Source organism: Heteronotia binoei, chromosome 1 (genome assembly GCF_032191835.1).
Source record: "Heteronotia binoei isolate CCM8104 ecotype False Entrance Well chromosome 1, APGP_CSIRO_Hbin_v1, whole genome shotgun sequence".
Lineage (NCBI taxonomy): Eukaryota > Metazoa > Chordata > Lepidosauria > Squamata > Gekkonidae > Heteronotia > Heteronotia binoei.
The window spans coordinates 248907100-248933099 of NC_083223.1; the positions used below are offsets into that span (position 1 = coordinate 248907100).

At 47.1% G+C, this 26000-nt stretch overlaps 1 protein-coding gene across 2 annotated transcripts in view; it reads right to left on the reverse strand.

The window, feature by feature from the left end:
- Positions 1-26000, reverse strand: part of RELA (RELA proto-oncogene, NF-kB subunit) — a 542238-nt gene that overhangs the window by 12635 nt on the left and 503603 nt on the right. The window contains exon 2 of one of the 2 annotated variants that reach the window (XM_060251807.1): positions 11817-11859. In XM_060251807.1, coding sequence (XP_060107790.1) covers positions 11817-11859 — 43 coding nt within the window. The remainder of the gene's footprint in view (positions 1-11816; positions 11860-26000) is intronic. The other variant, XM_060251798.1, reaches the window with a different exon arrangement.

The window sequence follows — 26000 nt, forward strand, 5'->3', positions numbered from 1 at the left end:
CTCTGCTCCATATTTTTATCTAACCCCTTCTTGAAGGTGGCTATGCTTGTGGACGCCACCACCTCCTGTGGCAGTGAATTCCACATGTTAATCACCCTTTGGGTGAAGAAGTACTTCCTTTTATCCGTTTTAACCTGTCTGCTCAGCAATTTCATCGAATGCCCACGAGTTCTTGTATTGTGAGAAAGGGAGAAAAGTACTTCTTTCTCTACTTTCTCCATCCCATGCATTATCTTGTAAACTTCTATCATGTCACCCCTCAGTCGACGTTTCTCCAAGCTAAAGAGCCCTAAGCGTTTCAACCTTTCTTCATAGGGAAGGTGTTCTAGCCCTTTAATCATTTTAGTTGCCCTTTTCTGAACTTTCTCCAATGCTATAATATCCTTTTTGAGGTGTGGCGACCAGAACTGCACACAGTACTCCAAATGAGACCGCACCATCAATTTATACAGAGGCATTATGATACTGGCTGATTTGTTTTCAATTCCCTTCCTAATAATTCCCAGCATGGCGTTGGCCTTTTTTATTGCAAACGCACACTGTCTTGACATTTTCAGTGAATTATCTACCATGACCCCAAGATCTCTCTCTTGGTCTGTCTCTGCCAGTTCACACCCCATCAACTTGTATTTGTAGCTGGGATTCTTGGCCCCAATGTGCATTACTTTGCACTTGGCCACATTGAACCGCATCTGCCACGTTGACGCCCACTCACCCAGCCTCAACAGATCCCTTTGGAGTTCCTCACAATCCTCTCTGGTTCTCACCACCCTGAACAATTTAGTGTCATCCGCAAATTTGGCCACTTCACTGCTCACTCCCAACTCTAAATCATTTATGAACAAGTTAAAGAGGATGGGACCCAGTACCGAGCCCTGCGGCACCCCACTGCTTACTGTCCTCCACTGCGAAGACTGCCCATTTATACTCACTCTCTGCTTCCTATTACTCAGCCAGTTTTTGATCCACAAGAGGACCTGTCCTTTTACTCCATGACTCTCAAGCTTTCTAAGGAGCCTTTGATGAGGAACTTTATCAAAAGCTTTCTGGAAGTCAAGGTAAACAACATCTATCGGGTCTCCTTTGTCCACATGTTTGTTCACCCCCTCAAAGAAATGTAACAGGTTAGTGAGGCAAGATCTTCCCTTGCAGAACCCATGCTGAGTCTTCCTCAATAACCCGTGTTCATCAATGTGCCTACTCATTCTGTCCTTGATAATGGTTTCTACCAACTTTCCCGGTATTGAAGTCAGACTGACTGGCCTGTAATTTCCCGGATCTCCTCTGGAACCCTTTTTAAAGATGGGGGTGACATTTGCTACCTTCCAGTCCTCAGGAACGGAGGCAGATTTCAATGAAAGATTACAGATTTTTGTTAGAAGATCCACAAGTTCAACTTTGAGTTCTTTCAGAACTCTCGGATGTATGCCATCCGGACCCGGTTACTTATTAGTTTTTAATTTGTCTATTAGTTGTAGGACCTCCTCTTTTGTCACCTCAATCTGACTCAGGTCTTTCAACACCCCTTCCAATATTAGTGGTTCTGGAGCGGGCAAACACTTCTCATCTTCCACGGTGAAGACGGAGGCAAAAAATGCATTCAGCTTCTCAGCCATTTCCCCATCCTCCTTCAGTAATCCTTTTACCCCATGGTCATCCAAGGGCCCCACTGCTTCCCTGGCTGGTTTCCTACTTCTAATATATTTGAAGAAATTTTTATTGTTGGTCTTTATGTTTTTTGCAATATGCTCCTCATAGTCCCTTTTTGCCTGCCTGATCACAGTCTTGCATTTGATTTGCCACAGCCTGTGTTCCCTTTTATTAATCTCACTTGGACTGGTTTTCCACCGCTTAAAGGAGTCCTTCTTACCTTTTACAGCTTCCATTACTTTGTTTGTTAACCATGCTGGCCTCTTCTTATACCTGTTTGTGCCTTTCCTAACTTGTGGTATGTATTTTATCTGAGCTTCTAGGATTATAGTTTTAAATAGTCTCCAAGCTTCCCCAAGGGTTTTGACCGTATTTACCTTTCCTTTCAGTTTCCTCCTCACATGCCTCCTCATCTCAGAGAATTTACCCCTTTTAAAGTTAAATGTGGTTGTGGCGGTCTTTTTGGGCAACTCCCTATTTATACAAATGGTGAAATCAATAACATTATGGTCACTGTTCCCAAGCGGCGCAATCACTTTTACGTCTCTCACCAAGTCTTGGGCATTACTTAGGACCAGATCCAGGATCGCCCCACCCCTGGTAGGTTCTGAGACCATCTGCTCCATAGCACAGTCATTGAGAGCATCAAGAAACTCAATCTCTTTCTCTCGACCAGAACACATATTGACCCAATCAATCTGCGGGTAGTTAAAATCACCTATTACTACACAGTTTTTACGTTTAGCCGCTATCTTTAATCCCTCCATCATATTATAATCGTCCTCTCTCTTTTGATTTGGTGGGCGATAACAAACTCCCATAGTTAAATTTCCTTTTGGGCCCTCTATTTCAACCCAAAGCATTTCTAAAAGGGAATCTAATTCTCTGACCTCAGTCTTACTGGACCGTATATCCTCTCTGACATACAGAGCCACCCCACCTCCAACCCTTCCCTCCCTATCCTTCCGATATAACTTATATCCAGGAATCACCGTGTCCCACTGATTCTCCTCATTCCACCAAGTTTCTGAAATTCCCACAATGTCTATGTTTTCTCCCAACACTAAACATTCCAATTCACCAATTTTACTTCGGACACTTCTAGCATTTGCATACAAACATTTATAATTTCCCAAGCAAGCTAGGCCCGCCACCTCTCTCCTGCCGCCTCGAGACTCTAGCAGACAGTCCATACTGTTTGTCACCATCACAGTGGACAACTCTGATCCGTTACTCGGTAGAAAAATAGAAGCCAACCCTTCATCTCTTTGAGACGAGTCCTCCCGAACCAGAGACATTCCATCTCCTGTCGGCTTTCCCCCAAGATTTAGTTTAAAAACTGCTCTGCCACCTTTTTGATTTTAAGCGCCAGCAGCCTGGTTCCATCCGGAGACAAGTGGAGACCGTCACTTTTGTACAGCTCCGGCTTGTTCCAGAAAGCATCCCAGTGCCTAACAAACTTAAACCCTTCCTCCTTACACCATTGTCTCATCCACACATTGAGACTTCTAATTTGCGCCTGTCTCTCCTGCCCTGCACGTGGAACAGGTAGCACTTCCGAGAAGGCCACCTTGGAGGTCCTGGCCTTAAGTCTCCCACCTAGCAGCCTAAATTTCTCCTCCAGGACCTCACGACTGCATTTCCCCACATCGTTGGTGCCAACATGCACCATGACCACAGGCTCCTCCCCAGCACTGTCTATCAGCCTATCTACTACACGCGTAATGTCCGCTACCTTCGCACCAGGCAGGCAAGTCACCATACGGTCAATATGCGGTTTTGCCACCCAGCTGTCTACTTGCCTAAGGATCGAATCACCAACTACCAAGACCCCCCCTCTCCCCCTGCCCAGGGATGGTTCCTTGGCGCGAAAGGATACCCGCTCACCAACCGAAGAAGAGGTCCCTTCTGAGGGCGCATTCCCCTTATCCTCAGCAAGGTGCCCTGTTCCCTCTCGACCCTCACACTCTCTGGCAGCAACGGGGCTGCCACATTCAGAGTGGGGCTCATCTAATACGCCCCCGAGAGTCTTCCCCAATTGCCTAACTGACCGTCTCTGCTTCTCCAGGGCAGTCACCTCGGCCTCAAGGGTACGAACTCGTTCCCTGAGGACCAGGAGCACCTTGCATCGAGCACACACCCAAGACTTCTGTCCTGTGGGCAGATAGTCATACATGTGACACTCAGTGCAAAACACTGGAAAGCCCCCACCCCCCTGCTGGCATTCTACCTTCATGATATATATATTAAATATACAGTCCTCTTTAAATGCTGTTGTTTACATGGCTCCCCTTCTGGAAGGTCAACTTACCTTATTGGGAGAACAAGGAAATCAGGGATCTGGGTTCCTGGTCCTTAGGAAGCCCCCAGGCAAAGAGCCACAGGCCAAGAGCCCTTTAGCCCTTTGGCAAGGCGCAGCTTAAAATGCAAAGAGGGTGGAGCAGACCACTCCTAAGCAATCATCAACAATTACTCTCAATCAATCAATCAATCACTTTCACCTTTAGCCCACTCACCCAAACATACAGCAGTTCCCCAGCTATCACAACTCAGCCTTTTCAGCAGTCACCCAAGCCTCAGAATGAAGTCTTTCAAAACGCAGAAATTCTTAGCAACTTCTCCAGCTGTCTCAGCTTCTCAGAGCTGCTCTGCTCTGTTCTGCTCCTCTCAGGCCTCTCAAGTGATCTTGCCCTTCAAGTGATCTTGCCCTTCCTGAACAGGGAACATGACACCCAGCGACACCAAACACCACAGCTCTTCTAGTGGCCAAACTGTGGCTCATTTCACACATATTGTGTGGCTCTTGAACCCCCCCACTGCCCCATTGGCTAGCTTGGAGAAGGCATTTCTCTTTGTTTTCCAAGTGAAGCCTGACGGCAGTTTGGGAAATACCTTTAAAGTTTAAGTTGCTTTATTTCCACCTCTCTCCCCCCCATCTATTTTCCTTCCAGACAAGCACCTGCCGTTTATTCTATGCGGCTCTTACATTAAACCAGTTTGGCCACCTCAGTTCTAGTGGCAGTGCCCATGATCGACATGTGGACTACTAGTTTTGTTTTTGTTTTGTAGCTGAATAGCTAACCAGAAGCTTACTGCTACAGAATAGGCCAGCTGGTTCAAATAAAAAATGTGAAGTCCAGGCCTCATCTCCCAAGTGCCAAAATCCTCATTGCCGCTCTGTGGTCTGTCTTTGGACTCCTGGTTCCCCCAACTGCCACTTCTGGGGTCTCTTCTCCCTCCTCAGTATGCCCCACAAGAGTCCTTCTGTAACAACATACTCTGTCTCTCAGAGTAGCTTGGCAGAGAATGCGAAAGTTTTGAAAGCCTGGTTTCCTAAGCTGCTAGAATGTTGCTGGACGGTCTGCATTATTACTCCAGCTCTGCCAATCAATGTCCAAGGCTTCAGCCTCACATAGAATCTATGACGTCATTGTTTATCTGGTATATTTAAGCAGATTCACTGCATTCTTCCCAACCCTTGGCCTCACCTTCTCCTTTGATGCCCAAGTCAGACTTCCCCAGTCTAGGGGCTCACGCAATGTAAGAGGCTTCTCTGTCTGCAAGCCAGGACTGGAACTGATTTGTCATCTTTTCCCTTTGCCCCAACAGAGCCAAGATACCCTTTAACAGCGAAATGGCAACCAAAAATCTATCAAGGTCTCCTTTCCTCTTTATGGCACCTTCAGGAGGAAGGGTTGGGGGATTTGCCAGAAGTTCGCAAGCTATGGCTCAGTGGGAGAGCATCAGCATGTACAAGGTCTAATAATAATAATAATAATAAATTTTATTTATATCCCGCCCTCCCCGCCTGGGCAGGCTCAGGGCGGCTAACAACAGTTCAATAAAATTATACAATATAAAATAGGTTTAAAACAACATTTAGATTATACAATACTTTAAAACAACAATCTAAAAACCAGTTCCAGCTGTCTGGGTCGTTCCATAATTTAAACGGCGGTGATCTTCCTGATGTTATTCTGTACACTTATATTATGGCAGGGGTCACTAGATAAAATCGTTGGTGGATTAAACAGCCATCCTATCAGCGGTCTACAAAAGCCTGCTTGAAAAGAATGGTCTTACAGGCCCTGTGGAATTGGTCCAAATTCCGCAGGGCCCGTACCTCCTCTGGGAGTTGATTCCAAAGGCACGGGGCTGTAACAGAGAAAGCCCGTGCCCGGGTACTCTGTAATTTTGCCTCCTTTGGCCCAGGGATAGTCAGCATGTTCTTCCCTGCTGACCTCAGTGCTCTTTGGGGCTCATATGGGGAGAGACAGTCCCTCAGGTAGGCAGGTCCTCGGCCATATAGGGCTTTAAAGGTGATAACCAGCACTTTGTATCGGACCCGGTATATAACTGGCAGCCAGTGCAGTTCACGCAGCCCCGGCTGTATATGCTCCCATTTCGGGAGTCCTAATAACAGCCTGGCCACTGCGTTCTGCACTAGCTGCAGCTTCCGGGTTCGACACAAAGGCAGCCCCATGTAGAGGGCATTGCAGTAATCTAGTCTTGAGGTGACCGTCGCATGGATCACTGTTGCCAGGTCCCGGCGCTCCAGGAAAGGAGCCAACTGCCTTGCCCGCTTCAGGTGGAAAAATGCCGACTTGGCAGTGGCCGCTACCTGGGCCTCCATTGATAGTGAAGGCTCCAGTAGGACTCCCAGGCTCTTGACCCGGCCCACCGCTTTCAGCGGCGCACCGTCAAAAACCGGGAGAGGTATTTCCCTCCCCAGAGCGCTGCGCCCCACGCAAAGGACCTCTGTCTTCATCGGGTTCAGCTTCAACCCACTCAGCCTAAGCCAAGTTGCCACGGCCTGCAGTGCCCGGTCTAAATTCACTGGGACGCAGTCAGGCCGGCCGTCCATTAGCAGATAGAGCTGGGTGTCATCCGCATATTGATGACAACCCAGTCCAAAACTCCAGGCAATCTGGGCAAGGGGGCGCATGTAGATGTCTCAGGTTCAATCCGTGGCATCTCCAGCAACCATCAAGTCATAGGTATTTCACCTCAGTCTAAGACCCTGGGGAGCTGCTGCCAGTCAGAGTAAACAATAATGACTCTGATGGACCAATGGTCTGGTCTGACTCGGTATAAGGCAGCTTCCTGTGTGTTTGAGGAGGGAAATCCCTTCCGCACAATCTCAGAAGAACCAGGCTTTTTAATTATTAGTGCTCCTTCATACCTTCCTGGCTCAATTGAGGTTCCACTACCCACCAATACGCTTGGAAGGTCCTTCAAGGCTTCCAAAAGATGTTCGGGTTGTAACCTCAGCAAGCCTAGAGGGAGGGAGCTCCACTACTATCTCAAAGCAGACACCAGAAGTGTTCTATGCACCTTTACTCTGATAGACTGATCAAGAGCAAAGGGTCTGCAGTAAGAAACAGGCAGGGCCCTCAGTGCTTCGCCCCATGAGAAGAGGCAGCTGATTCATAGAAATAGATATCTGTGAAGCAAAAACACGTGCCTCCGCAGCTGTGCAGATCATACAGACTAAGAATCTGGCCTGCCTTGGTGTAAACTCAATGCCTGGATACATCTACTCATCATGCAAAAGAGCTCATTGCAAAAGAACAACAAACAACCAAACACAGCCATGTGCAAACCAGGCTTTATTTCTACTGAATTTAAAAAGTAGCAAAATTCACATTTATCTATAGAAACATAACAGGAAGGAGCAGACCATACAAAGAAGAAATTGCCATGTTTCCAACAATACTCCCTCTAAGCTGTAGAGTCTTGTGAGCAAAAATTCTACTTTGTGAGCTACTGGCATTAAAGTTGTGAGCCACTGCATAAATTAGTTTGCTCTGAGTCGATTTTTCCTGAGCTAAGGCAAAATTGTGTATGCCAAAGGCTAAAAAAACTGGAGCTGGCTCACACTAACTTAGCTTAGAGGGAACATTGGTTTCCAACAATCTGCAAACCTTGTAGACTTGGAATTTCTCTGACCCCTAATTCAATCACTCTAATCAGTAGTGCTCCAGGATATGCATGGAAACAAAAATCTGAGACCACACCTTGTCCACAAGATCAGTACTCCCAGGCAGTCATATCACAATTTGGAGCCTTCGCTACTTTTATTCAAGTGCCTTTTTCCCCAACCAAAGCTCCCCCATCCCCCACTATCAGCAACATATCCACGTTTACCACATTGGCCAAATCTTACCTAGTTTTAACATACTTAGTCCCTCCTTTTAACAAACAATGAGACCTAAAGCAGTACAAAAAATCTCAAACCACAAATCGTTACCATTACAGCACAGGGGGGAAAGAACCAGTGTGGTGTAGTGGACAGAGTGCTGGGTTAGGGTCTGGGAAACCCAGGTTCGAATCCCCCACTTGTGCCATAGAAGCTCTCTGGGTGACCTCGGGCCAAGGCACATATCCTCAGCCAGACCTACCTCACAGGGTTGTTGTGGTGAGGACAGTGGAGGGGGGGGTAGAATTTATGTTGGAAGTTCCTTCAGGTTCCCATTAGGAAGAAAAGTGGGGTATAAATATCTAAATAAAGAAATAAAACATGTGACTACAAGGTCCTGGAATTTTTTTAGTACAAAGGATCACCCAACTGGCTCATCTCTCAACTGCTGCTTTGGAAAGTCTATACTACATGAATCTATAATAAATTTATTTCAGCATCAAGGCAACATCCCACAACCTCCAAAATCATTCAATGAAGGGAAAAGGTTAGACTTTCCCCCAGTATGAAGCAACAGACCTCCTTACTACCACCAACAAGTGTAAAACCATTTCCAAATCTCTGGCACCAACTCTGCCTTTTAACTATCTCACCCAGAAGCAATGTCCATATTTAGAACTTGCTACCTCTACAGCCCATTTCCCACCTTTTGTATGGTTGCAGCTTCTTCCTGGTCCCCTCCCCTTTTAGGACCAACCTTATTCTAGTCAAATGCTCTGAGGCCCACATCTGGCCTCTGTGCCCCCCTTTCCCCCCAAGTCTGAAAATAAAAGACTCCTTCCTTTCTATGTCACACCTGCTGGCCCTTTAACTGGAGACAGATTCCTTCCCTAGAGTGTGCTTCTGGCCTGCCTGAGACCATGTGGCTCAAGAGCTCATCAGGGGCAGCCTGGGAAATTACAACAGTCCAAGAGAAAGCCAGGCTAAGAATGACCCCTGTGCAACTGAAGCAAATGGCCAGAGATGCCCACAAAGGGTGCCAGCTGACCTACTCTCTCCTCCTGCGCTGCTGCGTTCAGGGCCAGATCTGAGCCAAGTGAACCTTGCTGATCTGGCAGAGCTATGGAAGCTTGGCTCTGCTTGCTCCTAGTCACCAGTAGCCCTCTAGAGCAGTGGTCCCCAACCTTTTTGACACCAGGGACTGGTTTTGTGAAAGACAATTTTTCCACAGACCATGGTGGGGCAGGTGGGCGATGGTTTCAGGATGATACAATTGTGCATTTTATTTCGGTGTGGTGGTTAAGTGTATGGACTCTCATCTGGGAGAACCAGGCTTGATTCCCCACTCCTCCACCAGCCAGTTTGGTGTAGTGGTTAAGTGTGCGGACTCTTATCTGGGAGAACCGGGTTTGATTCCCCACTCCTCCACTTGCACCTGCTAGCATGGCCTTGGGTCAGCCATAGCTCTGGCAGAGGTTGTCCTTGAAAGGGCAGCTGCTGTGAGAGCCCTCTCCAGCCCCACCCACCTCACAGGGTGTCTGTTGTGGGGGAGGAAGGTAAAGGAGATTGTGAGCCGCTCTGAGACTCTTTGGAGTGGAGGGCGGGATATAAATCCAATATCATCTTCTTCCAGTTGCAGCTGTTGGAATGGCTTGGGTCAGCCATAGCTCTCTCAGAGCTGTCTTTGAAAGGGCAGCTTCTGGGAGAGCTCTCTCAGCCCATCCACCTCACAGGGTGTCTGTTGTAGGGGAGGAAGATTCGGAGTGGAGGGCAGGATACAAATCCGATGTCTTCTTTTTCTTATTGTTACTACATTGTAATATATAATGAAATAATTATACAACTTACGGCCCAGTTGCTAACAGGCCCTGAACCAGTACTGGTCCATGGCCTGGGGGTTGGGGACCCCTACTCTAGAGCACTGGGCCATCAGGAACTTTTCCCACAAGTTAGACAGTTGCCCTCTGGAACGGAAAAAGTCTCAATTTGAAGCATGCCAGGTGCTTTTCCCCTGTTGAACTGCCCAGCACCCTGTTCCTTCACTGGGACTCCAGGATCCGTAGCTCTCTCTCCCCTTCTTGGTCTTCCCCCACCACCTTCTTGTCCCCCCCCCCCACATACATTCCCTTCCTTTTTTTCCTTCTGCCTGAGGGATTAATCTTGCTCATATTCTCGGAGTCATCCTCTTGTCTAGATTCTACTGATCTTCCCATCCTGATGCCTTGTTTGATTCCCTTAAATGTATCTTATTTCTGATTTGAGTTTTGTTTCACTTCTCTATATATTCCTTTTTAATGCATAAATATCTGTTTATGGTTGTACATACACTCCTGGTGACTTTCAGTGTAACTGACCACAGTATTCCTCTGAACTACTTTTCAAGAACTAGGAATAGGAGGAACCGTTTTGCAGTGGTTTCAGTCTTAACTATAAGGTAAGTTTTGAAAGGTGGTGCTAGGGGACTGCTGTGCAGCCTCTACCCCGTGGGGTTCCCCCAGAGTTCCATATATTTTTGACATCTACATAAAACCTCTGGGAGAAGCCATTTGGAGATCTGAGCTGGGCTATCACCAGTATGCCAATGAGACTCAATTTTATAGAACCACAGAGTTGGAAGGGGCCATACAGGCCATCTAGTCCAACCTAGAGCATCCCTGACAGTGTTTGTCCAACCGCTGCTTAAAGACTGCCAGTGAGGAGGAGCTCACAGCCTTCCTTGGCAGCCAATTCATTTTTCCTAATATCTAGCCAGTACCTTCTTGCCCTAATTTAAATCCATTATTGCAAGACCTCTCTTCTGCAGCCAACAGGAACAGCTCCCTGCCCTCCTTTAAGTGACAGCCCTTCAAATACTTAAAAAGAGCAATCATGTCTCCTCCCTCAACTTCCTCTTCTCTGGACTGAACATTCCCAAGTCCCTCAGCCTTTCCTCATAGGGCTTGGTCTCCAGGCTCCTGATAATCCTTGTCACTCTCCTTTGCACCCACTCCATTCTGTCCACATCCTTCCTGAAGTGAGGCCACCAGAACTGCCTACAATACTCCAGGTGGGGCCCGGCAATTGGGGAAGGCAAGAAAATTATGCCCCACGGACAGAAATCCTTCCACCCACAGAAATACTGTGTAGCATTCACGCTGCAGACCTCCTGATGCCCTGGCTAAAGTCAAAATTACCCCCAAGTCACACTTTAGACCAGAATTTCCTTGAGAAAGGGGCACCACATGATGCTCTGAAGTGCCATTTTTATTGATGGTGACCCGTAAACAATACACCTCTTGTTCATTCAACAGGTAATTTCTGATGTCAACTGCTGACTGCATTCAGGATCGAAACTGAATTACAACCCCACAAGAAGTTATTTATCAAAATACTGATATCGCCTTTCCCATCGCAGTGGGAAAAATCAAGCAAGCGACAGAGCCATTAAAACAACAGAACTGTCCAACCATAAGAACAAGCAACAACAATGAACAACTTTTAAATAAACTTAAATTTAAAAATCCAGGTACAAATAGCACTGGAGAGATATGAAGGACCTTATTTTGAACCAAGGCAGGTGAATTCATGAATCTGTTTTATACAGAGACAGTCTACTGGTCTATCAAGGTCAATACTGATGATGATGATGATGATATTGGATTTATATCCTGCCCTCCACTCCGAAGAGTCTCAGAGCGACTCACAATCTGCTTTACCTTCCTCCCCCACAACAGACACCCTGTGAGGTGGGTGGGGCTGGAGAGGGCTCTCACAGCAGCTGCCCTTTCAAGGACAACCTCTGCCAGAGCTATGGCTGACCCAAGGCCATTCCAGCAGGTGCAAGTGGAGGAGTGGGGAATCAAACCCGGTTCTCCCAGATAAGAGTCCGCATACTTAACCACTACACCAATACTGTCTCCTGTGACTGACAATGGCTCTCTGGGATTTGAGGCAGAGGTCTTTCATGTCTCTCTTTTGCTTTGTGGTGTCAGTGGGAAACATACAAGCGACAAGGATAAACCGCAAAGAAGCAGGACTCATCACTTACCCTGAAGACCCCAGTTTTGCGGGAAGATCAGTGGGAGAAGATCTAGAGAGAGAAAGAAGCACCATTAATATCTGTGGAGAACAGGAAACCCAGCAACCCTGTTCTCAACAAATCCAGACCCAAAAGTACCAGGCCTACCTCAACTCTCCACTAAGTCCTACTCCTTGCCTCCTCACGATGGGCAGGCATTGCTCTACCCTTCAGCCTCTACAAAATTATTACAGAACAGACTGCCACACTTGATACAGCATGGGAGGAGGAGGAGGAAGACTGATTTACTTATTTACATATTTATACCCTGCTTTCCTCAACAGTGGGGACCCAAAGCAACTTACAACATTGTTCTCCTCTCCCCTATTTATTCTCACAGCCACTTTCTGAGGTTAGTGAGGCCAAGAATGGATCAAGGTCACCCAGCAAGGCTCCATGGCAGAGCGGGGATTCAAATTATTTTATGGTGTTTTAAACTGAAGCACAAGAGTGCATGTGCAGTGTCATTAACACAAATTAACTAATCTGTTTTCAGTAGCATTAAGCTTTCAGACATAAGAGAACGTGTCCTGCTGGGTGAGACCAAGGCAGTCACTCTCCCAGTGGCCACCAATCAACTTTCTTCCCACTTGATGCTTTACAGACATCATCATCAATCACCTCATCCTGGCACACACTGAGCTCTGAGTGATGGACAAAATATATCATTAAAACAATACGTATGTTAAAAATCACACAGCATATTACAATTAAAGCTTCTCAGAAAAAATCCCAGATGGCATCCCGTGAGTTCTTTTTGTGCACATCCTGGACTACCAGGGCATCAGCTGGGGAGAAAAACTAACAAAGCATCTGGGAGTGGGGGAAGCAGTAAAGGAGAGAAAGGTGCCAGTCGATGATAAACTGTTACTGTCCTCCATCAAAGGCCTGGTGGGACACCTCTGCCTTGCTGGCCCTGCAGAATCGCATGAGGTCCTGCAGGGCCCTGATGTCATTTGGCAGAGAGTCCCACCAGATCGGGGCCAGAACTGAAAAAGCAAATGCCAATGCCCTTCATAACAGCTTGCATTAGACAGAAAGGAACAAAAACAGAGTGGATAAAGTGGGGGGTGTCAAAGAACTGCCATCCCATCCCATGACTGACCGAGTCTCTCTAAACCAGCTGGTGGGTCACCCCGGCAGCACCCCAGCCACCTTAGGGGAAGGAAATGCCCCAGGAAAAGACAGACAAGAAACAGCAGCTCAATTCGGACATCCCACCAACCATGGTTTAGAACACAAGCTGTGGTTCAGACGCAACAGCCTGCTCTCGTTTCCAATATCTGCATCTTTCTAGCCTCCAGGTGCCATGGTCTCTCAAGATGGAACAATGGCCACCACCATGATTTAAGAACATAAGAGAAGCGATGTTGGATCTGGCCAATGGCCCATCCAGTCCAACACTCTGTGTCACACAGTGGGCAAAAAAACCAAGTGCCATCAGGAGGTCTACCAGTGGGGCCAGGACCCTAGAAGTCCTCCCACTATGCCCCCCCCCCAAGCACCAAGAATACATAGCATCACTGCCCCAGACAGAGAGTTCCAATGATAAGCTGTGGCTAATAGCCACTGATGGACCTCAATCCCCGCTTGTAGCTGCCACCACCTCCTGTGGCAGTGAATTCCACGTGTTAATCACCCTTCGGCCAAATACGTACTTCCTTTTATCAGTTCTAACCCGACTGCTGAAGTCAGATGTTCAGATGTTCCACCAAACCTGAGTTGGTCTCTGAAACAATTGCACACCATGGTTTCAGAGCCTGGCTTTCCAGCCGACTGCAAGGTGTCAGTTCAGACATCATGCCATGGACATAATGAAGCTTCCCGGGCATGATGTCTAAATCACTCCAGAAGAAAATGGGTCTAGGAAGCTGGATACTATAAAGATGGACACCTGCACCATTAACAGTGAATCCCTCTCAGGATTCATGCTGGTGTTAAAGAAAGGTTGGAAAAACAGAAGGCTGCTGCTACCCCCAGACAAGAGGGAATCTGACAAGTCCCTTCAGAGCCTCTGTCCCCAACTCCAGCCACAACCTGCTGCTTCCTCTTTCCAACAGACACACAGTCAACGCCTGACCCTTGGAGCCATGAATCTGAGCACTCCATGCTCAAACAAATACATTTAAACCCGAACCCTAAGAAAAGGTGCTGTCTCTCACCCTATCGAGGCAAGAGTGGGTAATCCATTCTGATTCCAGAAGCTGCACTAGCAGCTGGAAATCATACTGCCTCTACAGTCCCAAACAAATATTTGAAACCAGGAGAGCTAGAAATATTCTCCTATGCATGTTTAAGAAGGGCTCAAGATGGCAACCTGCTGCTTTGAAACATATGTTCATTGTGCCTCTCCACTTAAGACACTGCAGCCCAGACATGCTACAGATGCAAACAGAGATGCTATTTATATATGGCTTTTTATCCCACCCTTCCTTGTAGGAACTCAGGGCAGCATCCATGGCTCTCAGCTCCTCCAGTCTATCCTGGCATCAGCCCTGTGAGATAGGTCAGGGTGACCCAAGGTCTCCCAGTGAACTTCATTTGTCTGAGCAAGGATTTGAATCTCGGTTTCCCCAATCCAACTATCTAACCAACATACACAGCACTGGCTTTCTTTAAAAGGATCTATCCCAAGCTAAGGAAACAGTTCAGATGCATAGTGTAATGTGGTGGTTAGAGTGTCAGATGAGAATCTGGGAGAACCAGGTTTCGGATCTCCCCTCTGTCACAGAAGTCTGCTAAATAAATTTGGTCCAGTCACACAGTCTCAGGCTAACATCTCTTGGAGGGCTGTTGTGAGGATAAAATAGAAAAAAAAATTATGGAAGCCACCCTGGTCACTATACATGCGCTCTCTCTCTCTCGGCTTGACTTCGCGAACGAAGATTTAAGAAGGGTGCAGTAGTCCACGTCTGCTGCAGGCTCGCTGGTGGCTGACAAGACCAATGCGGGACAGGCAGATCCGGCCACAGTGGCTGCAGGGAAAAGTCTGATTTGGGGTTGGTGCTGTAGCAGTGTGATTCTTCCTCAATCTCCTTTTGTCCTCAAGACCAGCTATGCGTGCGTTCTCAAAGGAAGAGACAACCTGGTGGATGGTGTGCCTCCATGCTTTGCGATCTGAGGCTAGGTCAGACACTGGTGATGGTTGATGCGACAGGTGCCAAGGGATTTCTTCAAGGAGTCCTTGTACCTCTTCTTTGGTGCCCCTCTATTTCGATGGCCGGTGGAAAGTTCGCCATACAGAGCAATCTTGGGAAGGCGGTGGTTTTCCATCCTAGAAATATGCCCTGCCCAGCGCAGCTGCGTCTTCAACAGCAGTGCCTCGATGCTTGTAACCTCCGCCCTCTTGAGGACTTCAGTGTTGGTCACAAAGTCACTCCAGTGGATGTTGAGGATGGTGCGAAGGCAGCGCTGATGAAAGCGCTCAAGGAGTCGTAGGTGATGATGGTATAAAACCCACGATTCGGAGCCGTAGATGAGGGTTGTCATCACAACCGCTTTGTAAACATGGATCTTTGTGCCTTTTTTCAAATGCTTGTTGCTCCACACTCTTTTGTGCAGTCGGCCAAATGCACGGTTTGCCTTTGCCAGCCTGTTGTCAATCTCCTTGTCGATCTTGGCATCTGAGGAGATGATGCACCCCAGGTAGCTGAACTGCTGGACTGTCTTCAGAACTGATTCACCCACAGTGATGCAGGGAGGGTGATAATCTTCCTGGGGTGCAGGCTGGTGGAGAACTTCTGTCTTCTTCAGACTAACTTCTAGGCCGAATAGCTTGGCAGCCTCTGCAAAGCAGGACGTCATATGCTGCAGAGCTGATACCGAGTGGGAGACAAGTGCAGCATCATCAGCAAACAGTAGCTCTCGGATAAGTTTTTCCATTGTCTTGGAGTGAGCCTTTAGTCGCCTTAGGCTGAACAGGCTGCCATCGGTGCGATAGCGGATGTAGACACCATCGTCATCATCTAGATCTACTGCGGGTCTTTGAAGCATCATGCTAAAGAAGATCGTAAAGAGAGTTGGCGCGAGAACGCAGCCTTGCTTTACACCTGTGCCTATTGGGAAGGGCTCCGAGAGGTCGTTGCAGTGTCTGACTTGGCCTCGCTGGTCTTCATGTAGCTGGATGATCATGCTGAGGAACCTTGGGGGACATCCTAAACGTTCCAAGATTTATTAGGGTTTGTAGAATCTTTCGGGATCAAGTGCCGTGTTCTACTGGTACTTTTTCTACCGAGTAACGGATCAGAGTTGTCCACTGTGATGGTGACAAACAGTATGGACTGTCTGCTAGAGTCTCGAGGCGGCAGGAGAGAGGTGGCGGGCCTAGCTTGCTTGGGAAATTATAAATGTTTGTATGCAAATGCTAGAAGTGTCCGAAGTAAAACTGGTGAATTGGAATGTTTAGTGTTGGGAGAAAACATAGACATTGTGGGAATTTCAGAAACTTGGTGGAATGAGGAGAATCAGTGGGACACGGTGATTCCTGGATATAAGTTATATCGGAAGGATAGGGAGGGAAGGGTTGGAGGTGGGGTGGCTCTGTATGTCAGAGAGGATATACGGTCCAGTAAGACTGAGGTCAGAGAATTAGATTCCCTTTTAGAAATGCTTTGGGTTGAAATAGAGGGCCCAAAAGGAAATTTAACTATGGGAGTTTGTTATCGCCCACCAAATCAAAAGAGAGAGGACGATTATAATATGATGGAGGGATTAAAGATAGCGGCTAAACGTAAAAACTGTGTCGTAATAGGTGATTTTAACTACCCGCAGATTGATTGGGTCAATATGTGTTCTGGTCGAGAGAAAGAGATTGAGTTTCTTGATGCTCTCAATGACTGTGCTATGGAGCAGATGGTCTCAGAACCTACCAGGGGTGAGGCGATCCTGGATCTGGTCCTAAGTAATGCCCAAGACTTGGTGAGAGACGTAAAAGTGATTGCGCCGCTTGGGAACAGTGACCATAATGTTATTGATTTCACCATTTGTATAAATAGGGAGTTGCCCAAAAAGACCGCCACAACCACATTTAACTTTAAAAGGGGTAAATTCTCTGAGATGAGGAGGCATGTGAGGAGGAAACTGAAAGGAAAGGTAAATACGGTCAAAACCCTTGGGGAAGCTTGGAGACTATTTAAAACTATAATCCTAGAAGCTCAGATAAAATACATACCACAAGTTAGGAAAGGCACAAACAGGTATAAGAAGAGGCCAGCATGGTTAACAAACAAAGTAATGGAAGTTGTAAAAGGTAAGAAGGACTCCTTTAAGCGGTGGAAAACCAGTCCAAGTGAGATTAATAAAAGGGAACACAGGCAGTGGCAAATCAAATGCAAGACTGTGATCAGGCAGGCAAAAAGGGACTATGAGGAGCATATTGCAAAAAACATAAAGACCAACAATAAAAATTTCTTCAAATATATTAGAAGTAGGAAACCAGCCAGGGAAGCAGTGGGGCCCTTGGATGACCATGGGGTAAAAGGATTACTGAAGGAGGATGGGGAAATGGCTGAGAAGCTGAATGCATTTTTTGCCTCCGTCTTCACCGTGGAAGATGAGAAGTGTTTGCCCGCCCCAGAACCACTAATATTGGAAGGGGTGTTGAAAGATCTGAGTCAGATTGAGGTGACAAAAGAGGAGGTCCTACAACTGATAGACAAATTAAAAACGAATAAGTCACCGGGTCCGGATGGCATACATCCGAGAGTTCTGAAAGAACTCAAAGTTGAACTTGTGGATCTTCTAACAAAAATCTGTAATCTTTCATTGAAATCTGCCTCCGTTCCTGAGGACTGGAAGGTAGCAAATGTCACCCCCATCTTTAAAAAGGGTTCCAGAGGAGATCCGGGAAATTACAGGCCAGTCAGTCTGACTTCAATACCGGGAAAGTTGGTAGAAACCATTATCAAGGACAGAATGAGTAGGCACATTGATGAACACGGGTTATTGAGGAAGACTCAGCATGGGTTCTGCAAGGGAAGATCTTGCCTCACTAACCTGTTACATTTCTTTGAGGGGGTGAACAAACATGTGGACAAAGGAGACCCGATAGATGTTGTTTACCTTGACTTCCAGAAAGCTTTTGATAAAGTTCCTCATCAAAGGCTCCTTAGAAAGCTTGAGAGTCATGGAGTAAAAGGACAGGTCCTCTTGTGGATCAAAAACTGGCTGAGTAATAGGAAGCAGAGAGTGAGTATAAATGGGCAGTCTTCGCAGTGGAGGACGGTAAGCAGTGGGGTGCCGCAGGGCTCGGTACTGGGTCCCATCCTCTTTAACTTGTTCATAAATGATTTAGAGTTGGGAGTGAGCAGTGAAGTGGCCAAATTTGCGGATGACACTAAATTGTTCAGGGTGGTGAGAACCAGAGAGGATTGTGAGGAACTCCAAAGGGATCTGTTGAGGCTGGGTGAGTGGGCGTCAACGTGGCAGATGCGGTTCAATGTGGCCAAGTGCAAAGTAATGCACATTGGGGCCAAGAATCCCAGCTACAAATACAAGTTGATGGGGTGTGAACTGGCAGAGACAGACCAAGAGAGAGATCTTGGGGTCATGGTAGATAATTCACTGAAAATGTCAAGACAGTGTGCGTTTGCAATAAAAAAGGCCAACGCCATGCTGGGAATTATTAGGAAGGGAATTGAAAACAAATCAGCCAGTATCATAATGCCTCTGTATAAATCGATGGTGCGGTCTCATTTGGAGTACTGTGTGCAGTTCTGGTCGCCGCACCTCAAAAAGGATATTATAGCATTGGAGAAAGTTCAGAAAAGGGCAACTAAAATGATTAAAGGGCTGGAACACCTTCCCTATGAAGAAAGGTTGAAACGCTTAGGGCTCTTTAGCTTGGAGAAACGTCGACTGAGGGGTGACATGATAGAAGTTTACAAGATAATGCATGGGATGGAGAAAGTAGAGAAAGAAGTACTTTTCTCCCTTTCTCACAATACAAGAACTCGTGGGCATTCGATGAAATTGCTGAGCAGACAGGTTAAAACGGATAAAAGGAAGTACTTTTTCACCCAAAGGGTGATTAACATGTGGAATTCACTGCCACAGGAGGTGGTGGCGTCCACAAGCATAGCCACCTTCAAGAAGGGGTTAGATAAAAATATGGAGCAGAGGTCCATCAGTGGCTATTAGCCACAGTGTGTGTGTGTGTGTATGTGTATATATATATATATATATATATATATATATATATATATATATATATATATATATATATATATATATATATATATATATATATATATATAATTGGCCACTGTGTGACACAGAATGTTGGACTGGATGGGCCATTGGCCTGATCTAACATGGCTTCTCTTATGTTCTTAAGTTTTTCTTCCAGACGTTTCGTTCTCAGATTTCGTTCTCAGGTTCCAAGATTTGCCATAGGCCTTTCCTGCTAACAGTATCGAAAGCTTTGGTGAGGTCGACAAAAGTCACATATAGACCCTTGTTCTGTTCCCTGCATTTCTCTTGGAGCTGCCTGAGAACAAATACCATGTCGGTGTTGCTCCTGTTAGCTCTGAAGCCACACTAGCTCTGTGGGAGGAGTTCTTCAGCAATGGTGGGCACCAGTCTGTTCAGGAGTATTCTGGCAAGGATTTTGCCTGCGATGGAGAGCAGGGTTATCCCCTGGTAGTTGGAGCAGTCTGACTTTTCCCCTTTGTTCTTGTGCAGAGTGATGATGATTGCATCGCGAAAGTCCTGTGGTAGTTTGCCTTGTTCCCAGCAGGTGACTAAAGTACTTTGTGAAGTGTGCTATGTAGTACTGTGCCCCCATGCTTCCAGATCTCTGGTGGGATTCCATCAACTCCCGCTGCCTTGCCACTTTTCAGTTGCTTGATGGCTTTAACAGTCTCTTCTAGGGTGGGGATCTCATCCAACTCTGTTTTCACTGGTTGAAGTGGGGTGAGGTGGATTGCTGAATCTTGAACTACGCTGTTGGCACTGAAGAGAACCTGAAAATACTCCGACCACCGGTTCAGTATGGATGCCTTGTCTGTGAAGAGCACTTGGCCGTCTGCACTACGCAAGGGACTCTGAGCCTGATATGATGGGCCATATACTGCCTTCAAGGCTTCGTAGAACCCTCTTAAATCACCAGTGTCTGCACACAGCTGGGTTCTCTCTGCAAGCTTGGTCCACCACTCGTTCTGAATGTCTCTAAGCTTGCGCTGGAGGTTGCTACATGCAGCACGAAAGATTGCTTTTTTCCCGGGACAGGAGGGCTGAGCAAGATGTGCTTGGTAGGCAGATCTCTTTTTCGCTAGTAATTCTTGGATCTCTTGATTGTTCTTGTCAAACCAGTCCTTGTTCTTCCTTGTGGAGAACCCGAGGACTTCTTCAGAGATCAACAGGATGGTAGTTTTTAGGTGTTCCCAGAGTGCTTCTGAAGAAGGGTCTGTGGGGCAACTGGGGTCCTCAATTCTTGACTGGAGTTTTGCCTGGAAGGCAGCTTTAACTTCGGCTGACTGAAGGCTGCCAACCTGAAGCTTCCTCCGAGGGATACCTCCTCTCCTGGGTGTGGGTTTAAAGTGAAGACGGAGATTGCAGCGTACAAGACGATGATCCGTATGACATTCCGCACTGCGCATTATTCGGGTGTGTAAGACATCTCGAAGGTCTCTCTGGCGCACCAGAATGTAGTCGATAAGGTGCCAGTGCTTGGACCGTGGGTGCATCCAGGTTGTCTTCAGGCTGTTCTTCTACTGAAAGATAGTGTTGGTGATGGTGAGCTGGTGCTCCGTGCAGAATTCTAGCAGGAGGCGCCCGTTATCATTGCAGTTGCCAATGCCATGTTTGCCAAGTACTCCTTTCCAGGCTTCCGAGTCTTTACCTACTCTGGCATTGAAGTCGCCAAGACCCCAACTTGTTTTATCAAGAGAGAAAGGGGAGGGAGGGGGAAGGAGTGAGAGGGAGAGAGGAGTAAACAAGTTTCCAACAATCATGGCTGCTTGAATGCATATGAGCCATGCCCATTGAGATCACCCGGAAAGGAGACTAGAAAAGATTTCCAGTAGCAGAGGTTGGGGACACAGCACAATCCCCTTGCCCCACTCCTAAAAAAGTAGCACAACTATTGATTGATTGATTTTATTTGATTTATATCCCGCCCTCCCCGCTGAAGCAGGCTCAGGATGGCTCACAGTTTAAAATCACAACAAACAATAGATCAAAACATATTATAAAATTACATTACATATAAAACACATTCTGTAATTAAAAAATTAATTCAGTGCTAATCTCTTTGGCAATACACATTTCTCCAGCGGCGATGGTATGTCTTCAGCTTCCTAAACTCCACATCAATTAAATGCCAACTGGAAGAGAGCGGTCTTGCAGGCCTTGCGGAACTGGGCAAGGCTCCTTAAGGCCCTCACTTCCTCTGGCAGTTGGTTCCACCAGTGGGGGGCTGCAATAGAGAAGGCCCTCTCTCTGGTGACCTTTAGTTTGGCCTCCTTTGGTCCGGGGATTACCAATAGATTTTGAGATCCTGAACGAAATACCCTCTGGGGAACATACGGGGAGAGACGGTCCCTACGGTAGGCAGGTGCTAGGCCATATAGGGCTTTAAAGGTAATAACCAGCACCTTGTAACAAATCCAGTATGCTACTGGCAGCCAGTGCAGTTCCCGCAGCCCCGGCTGTATGTGCTCCCACCTGGGAAGCCCCAATAGCAGCCTGGCCGCCGTGTTCTGCACTAGCTGTATTTTCTGGGTTCAGCACAGGGGCAACCCCAAGTAGAGGGCATTACAGTAGTCTAACCCCGAGGTGACCGTTGCATGGATCACTGTTGCCAGGTCGCCGCACTCCAGGAAGGGGACCAACTGCCTCACCCACCTAAGGTGAAAGAAAGCAGATTTAACAGTGGCTGCTATCTGGGCCTCCACTGTCAGGGCAGGCTCCAGCAGCACCCCCAAGCTCTTGACCTTGTGCGCCATTGTCAATGGCACACCATCAAATGCTGGTAAAGGGAATTCCCTGCCCAGGCCTCCATGACTCAGGCAAAGGACCTCTGTCTTCAGCTTCAATCGACTCAGCCTAAGCCATCCTGCCACAGCTTGCAACGCCAGATCCAGATTTTCTGGGACACAGTCGGGCCATCTGTCCATCAGTAGATAGAGCTGGGTGTCATCAGCATACTGGTGGCAACCCAACCCATACCTCCGGGCAATCTGGGCAAGGGGGTGCATGTAGATGTTAAACAACATCAGGGAGAGCACCACCCCCTGAGGCACCCCACAATTAAGCGCATGCCTCCGGGACAGTTCTCCCCCAATCGCCACCCTTTGTCCCCCAACCATCTAGGAAAGAGGAAAGCCACTGCAGGGCCAACCCCTGGATCCCAGTGTCTGCGAGGCGGCAATAAATTATGCAAAGTAGTCAACATGGGGAGGGGGGGGAACCAGGCCGATTTCTGTAGACACCTATGCAAAATTTAGCTTTTCTTATTGAAAAATCTAGATGCTCTCGGAACAGAATTTTATTTTCATATACACTTACAGAATTCTATCTCCCCATTGATCCTCAGCAGGTGACGAGTGAGGCTCTCTGAAGTTATATATTTAAATACATGATACTTGCTACTACTTTAAACATTTATATTTTCATTTCTCCTGAGCATCTTCAGTGGAGTGGGCAGAACAGAAATGGTTAAAGTGAAAACAAAATATGCTTCCTATGGAAGTGCATGCAGTAGCTAGAAAAGTGTGGCTTTTGAAAGGAGAAATCAAAGTTCCGATTCCTTGCTCTGGGGTTAATAATCACCAGGTGGTTTATGGGATCCTGATTCACTCACACAAGAAAACAAAATGGGAAAATGTTATGCCAGCAGAAATGTTGCCAATCTCCAGGTGGGGCCTGGAATTCTCCCAGAATTACAGTGGATCTCTAGACTGCCAATATCAGTTCCCCTGGAGGAAACGACAGATTCCAAGAATGGACTCTACAGCACCACATCGCTGCAGGACTTCTACCCTCCCCAGGCAGTGTTCCCAAACCTCCAAGAGTTTTCCAAGCTGGAATTGGCAATTCTATGGTAAAATGGTCTCAAGTGCTTCAGACAGCAGGTGAAGGATCGCATTATGGAAGCTGGAACTGGCAACTGTATGGCAGAACAATCTTTATCACTTCAGACGGCTGGTGAAGGGTCACACCCCTGCTGAGCTTCCACGTTCCGTGCACCATGCCCAAATCTCCCCAAGTTAATCACTTCCTAGAAATACAAAACCAGCTGCCCAAGTAAAGTGTGTGCAGAGGAGGAGCAAAACTGTTTACCAACTGTGCTAGCTTTCTACTAGCATGGAATTTCCCCACCCCCATACAAAGGAATATTGAACACCTCTTGGTCTATAAAGTCAGTATTAACCACTCAGACTAGCCACAAATCTTAGGTGTAACCTTTCACATCAACTGGCCCTTTTCATCTGGAGATGTCACACAGCCTGAACCTGGGACTTTCTGCACACAGATGCACTCCCACTGAGCCACAGCTTCTTCTCTAAACATTCAAGATAGTTGGGACAGAGGATTCCAGTCAGTGCATCCACTTCATCATCTCAGTGTCATTCTCACCTTGTCATCCTGCCCATCTGAATCAGGGCTCCTCAACCCCTTGAGAGGGGTGTTGCCACTCTGTTCCTTGGAGGCATGGGAGGATAGAAACCTTGAGACGAGCACAACCACCACCAATCTTTCACCCAGCCCACAGTCTGCAGCCTCTAGGAGAGAGGAGTTGCAGCCGAGGGGCCCCGAGACTCAAGAACAAAGCCAAAAAGAGGAAGTCTGCAGAAGAGGCACATCCAAGTTTCAAATGCCGAAACATACCAGAGGAGCGCCTTTTGTTCCCTAAATTTATCCCCGGCTGGGTGACTCCAGAACCTCATCTTACAAAAGGAGAGCGGTGACAAAGCCGGGATCTGAACACAGGCCACCTTCCCCATCTCAAGATGCAAACAACACACAGGTCCCAAGCACTATGGGATAGTTCAGTCATTTGTAAAGAACAAAAAACACCCTTTGTGTTTAGCTGACCTTTTAAAGAGGTGGTGAGATTCAGGCCTTCCTGTTGTTCCAATCCAGACCCCAGATGCAGAAGACAGATCCTCAGCACTCAGAGATAATGCCGACCCCCGCCGCTCTGACCCAAGTCTCACACTTTTATGTACTCTTACACCCTGGATTGCTTTTATTGGTATGTTTTCACAGAGTTGTTTGTATTTTATTTTATTGACTTGGCTTATTTTATTGGCAAGATCTGTTTTTATTTTCTTGGCTTTTATTTTATTGCTTTCATTGCCAGCCACTTCAGGCAGACCTGGAAAGACAGCACATAAATCGTCTAAACAGACTGTGAGCCAAGTTTCACCTGCTCCTTTACAGTGGCTAATCCCCAAAAAGTCCTGACCTGGATAGCCCAGACTAGCCTGATCTCATCAGATCTTGGAGCTGAGCAGGGTCAGCCCTGGCTCATAAATGGATGGGAGACCTCCCCAAAATACCAGGGCTGTGATGTGGAGCCAGGCAATGGCAAATCACCTTCAAAGTCTCTTGCCGAAAACCTTTGGAGTTGCCATAAGTCAGCTGTGACTTGATGGCACTTTTCACCACCAATATCTGGTGGGGGGGGGGGGGGAGGGAGATCCTCAAGCCAAAGTTTGTGTGAAACATTTCAAGTTGCCTTATACTGGCCCATCTAATGCAGCGCTGCGTATGCCACACTGCAGAGTGCAGCGCATCCTTCCTTTGCTGGCCCTGTGAAATCCTATAACTGGAGGTGCTGCAGAGTGAACCTGGGTCCTTTCACCTGTAAAGCAGGTGCTCGATCACTGAGCTGTGGTCCCTTCCCAATGAAGTACCTGGACAGAACAGCTTAAAAACAGTCAAGGCTTCCTTTATGCACCCAGCAATTCAAATCTTACAATCATAGAGTTGGAAGGGGCCATATAGGCCATCTAGTCCAACCCCCTGCTCAATGCAGGATCAGCCTAGAGCATCCTTGACAAGTGTTCATCCATCCGCTGCTTAAAGATTGCCAGGGAGGGGGAGCTCACCACCTCCCAAGGGAGCTGATTCCAATATAAAACAACTTGTACAGTAAGAAAGTTTTTCCTAATATCCAGTCGATACCTTCCCACCCTTAAGTTAAACCCATTATTGTGAGTCCTGCTGCCAACAGGAACAGCTCCCTGCCCTCCTCTAAGCGACAGCCCTTCAAATACTTAAAAAGAGCAATCATGTCTCCCTCCCCTCAACCTTCTCTTCTCCAGACTGAACATTTCCAAGTCCCGCAGCCTTTCCTCATAGGGTTTCTTAGTCTCCAGATCCCTGATCATTCCCATTACTCTCCTCTGCACCTGCTCCATTCTACCCACATCCTTCTTTAAGTGAGGCCTCCATAACTGCACACACTATCAGGTTAAGACTTTTTTACTGCATGAGCTACCAAGCAAGGCACCTAGTAACTAACCTCAAAGTCTTGGGACCCCCCCCCCAAAAAAAGAAAAGAAAATTCCAGCTTTAAGTACACAAATCTATCAGCAGCCACATTTATGGAGTATACACTTATGGGAATGAATGGAAAAAAAGAGGCCACGCTTTCTTGACGAGTGATGGGAATGCACCCTGTACATGCTCAGAAGTCACATTTGTAGGGCCAAGGCTCAAACTTTGCCAGCACTTGGTAGCCAGTCATTGTTTGTTGGTGTATGTGGCCTCACCCCTCCTCCAAGCCTTCAGACACAGACATTTTCTCACTTCAGGACAGGCTTTGGAGACGCTTGGAATCCGACCAGGGAAACTGGCAGAGGATCAAGGCCTGTCTCAGAGAACTCCGGGAAGGGGAGGAGCAAAGTTCCTCGCTGTCCATTACCTCTATTCACCCAACAACTATATTTACAGGACCCCTGAGCAAGGATCTGAGAGGCTGAATTTTGACTTCAGTCAAACCCATCACTCTGCATTTAAGATGTACAGGCTGAGTTAGTCACCAACTCAAGTGGTGCTACTGTGTTTATTATATTATATATTAATTTATATCCCGCCCTCCCCCTGAGCCTGCCTAGGCGGGGAGGGTGGGATATAAATAAAATTTAATAATAATAATTGAAAAAGAGGCTAAAACAATACACACTCGCCCCCTCACTTGTAGCT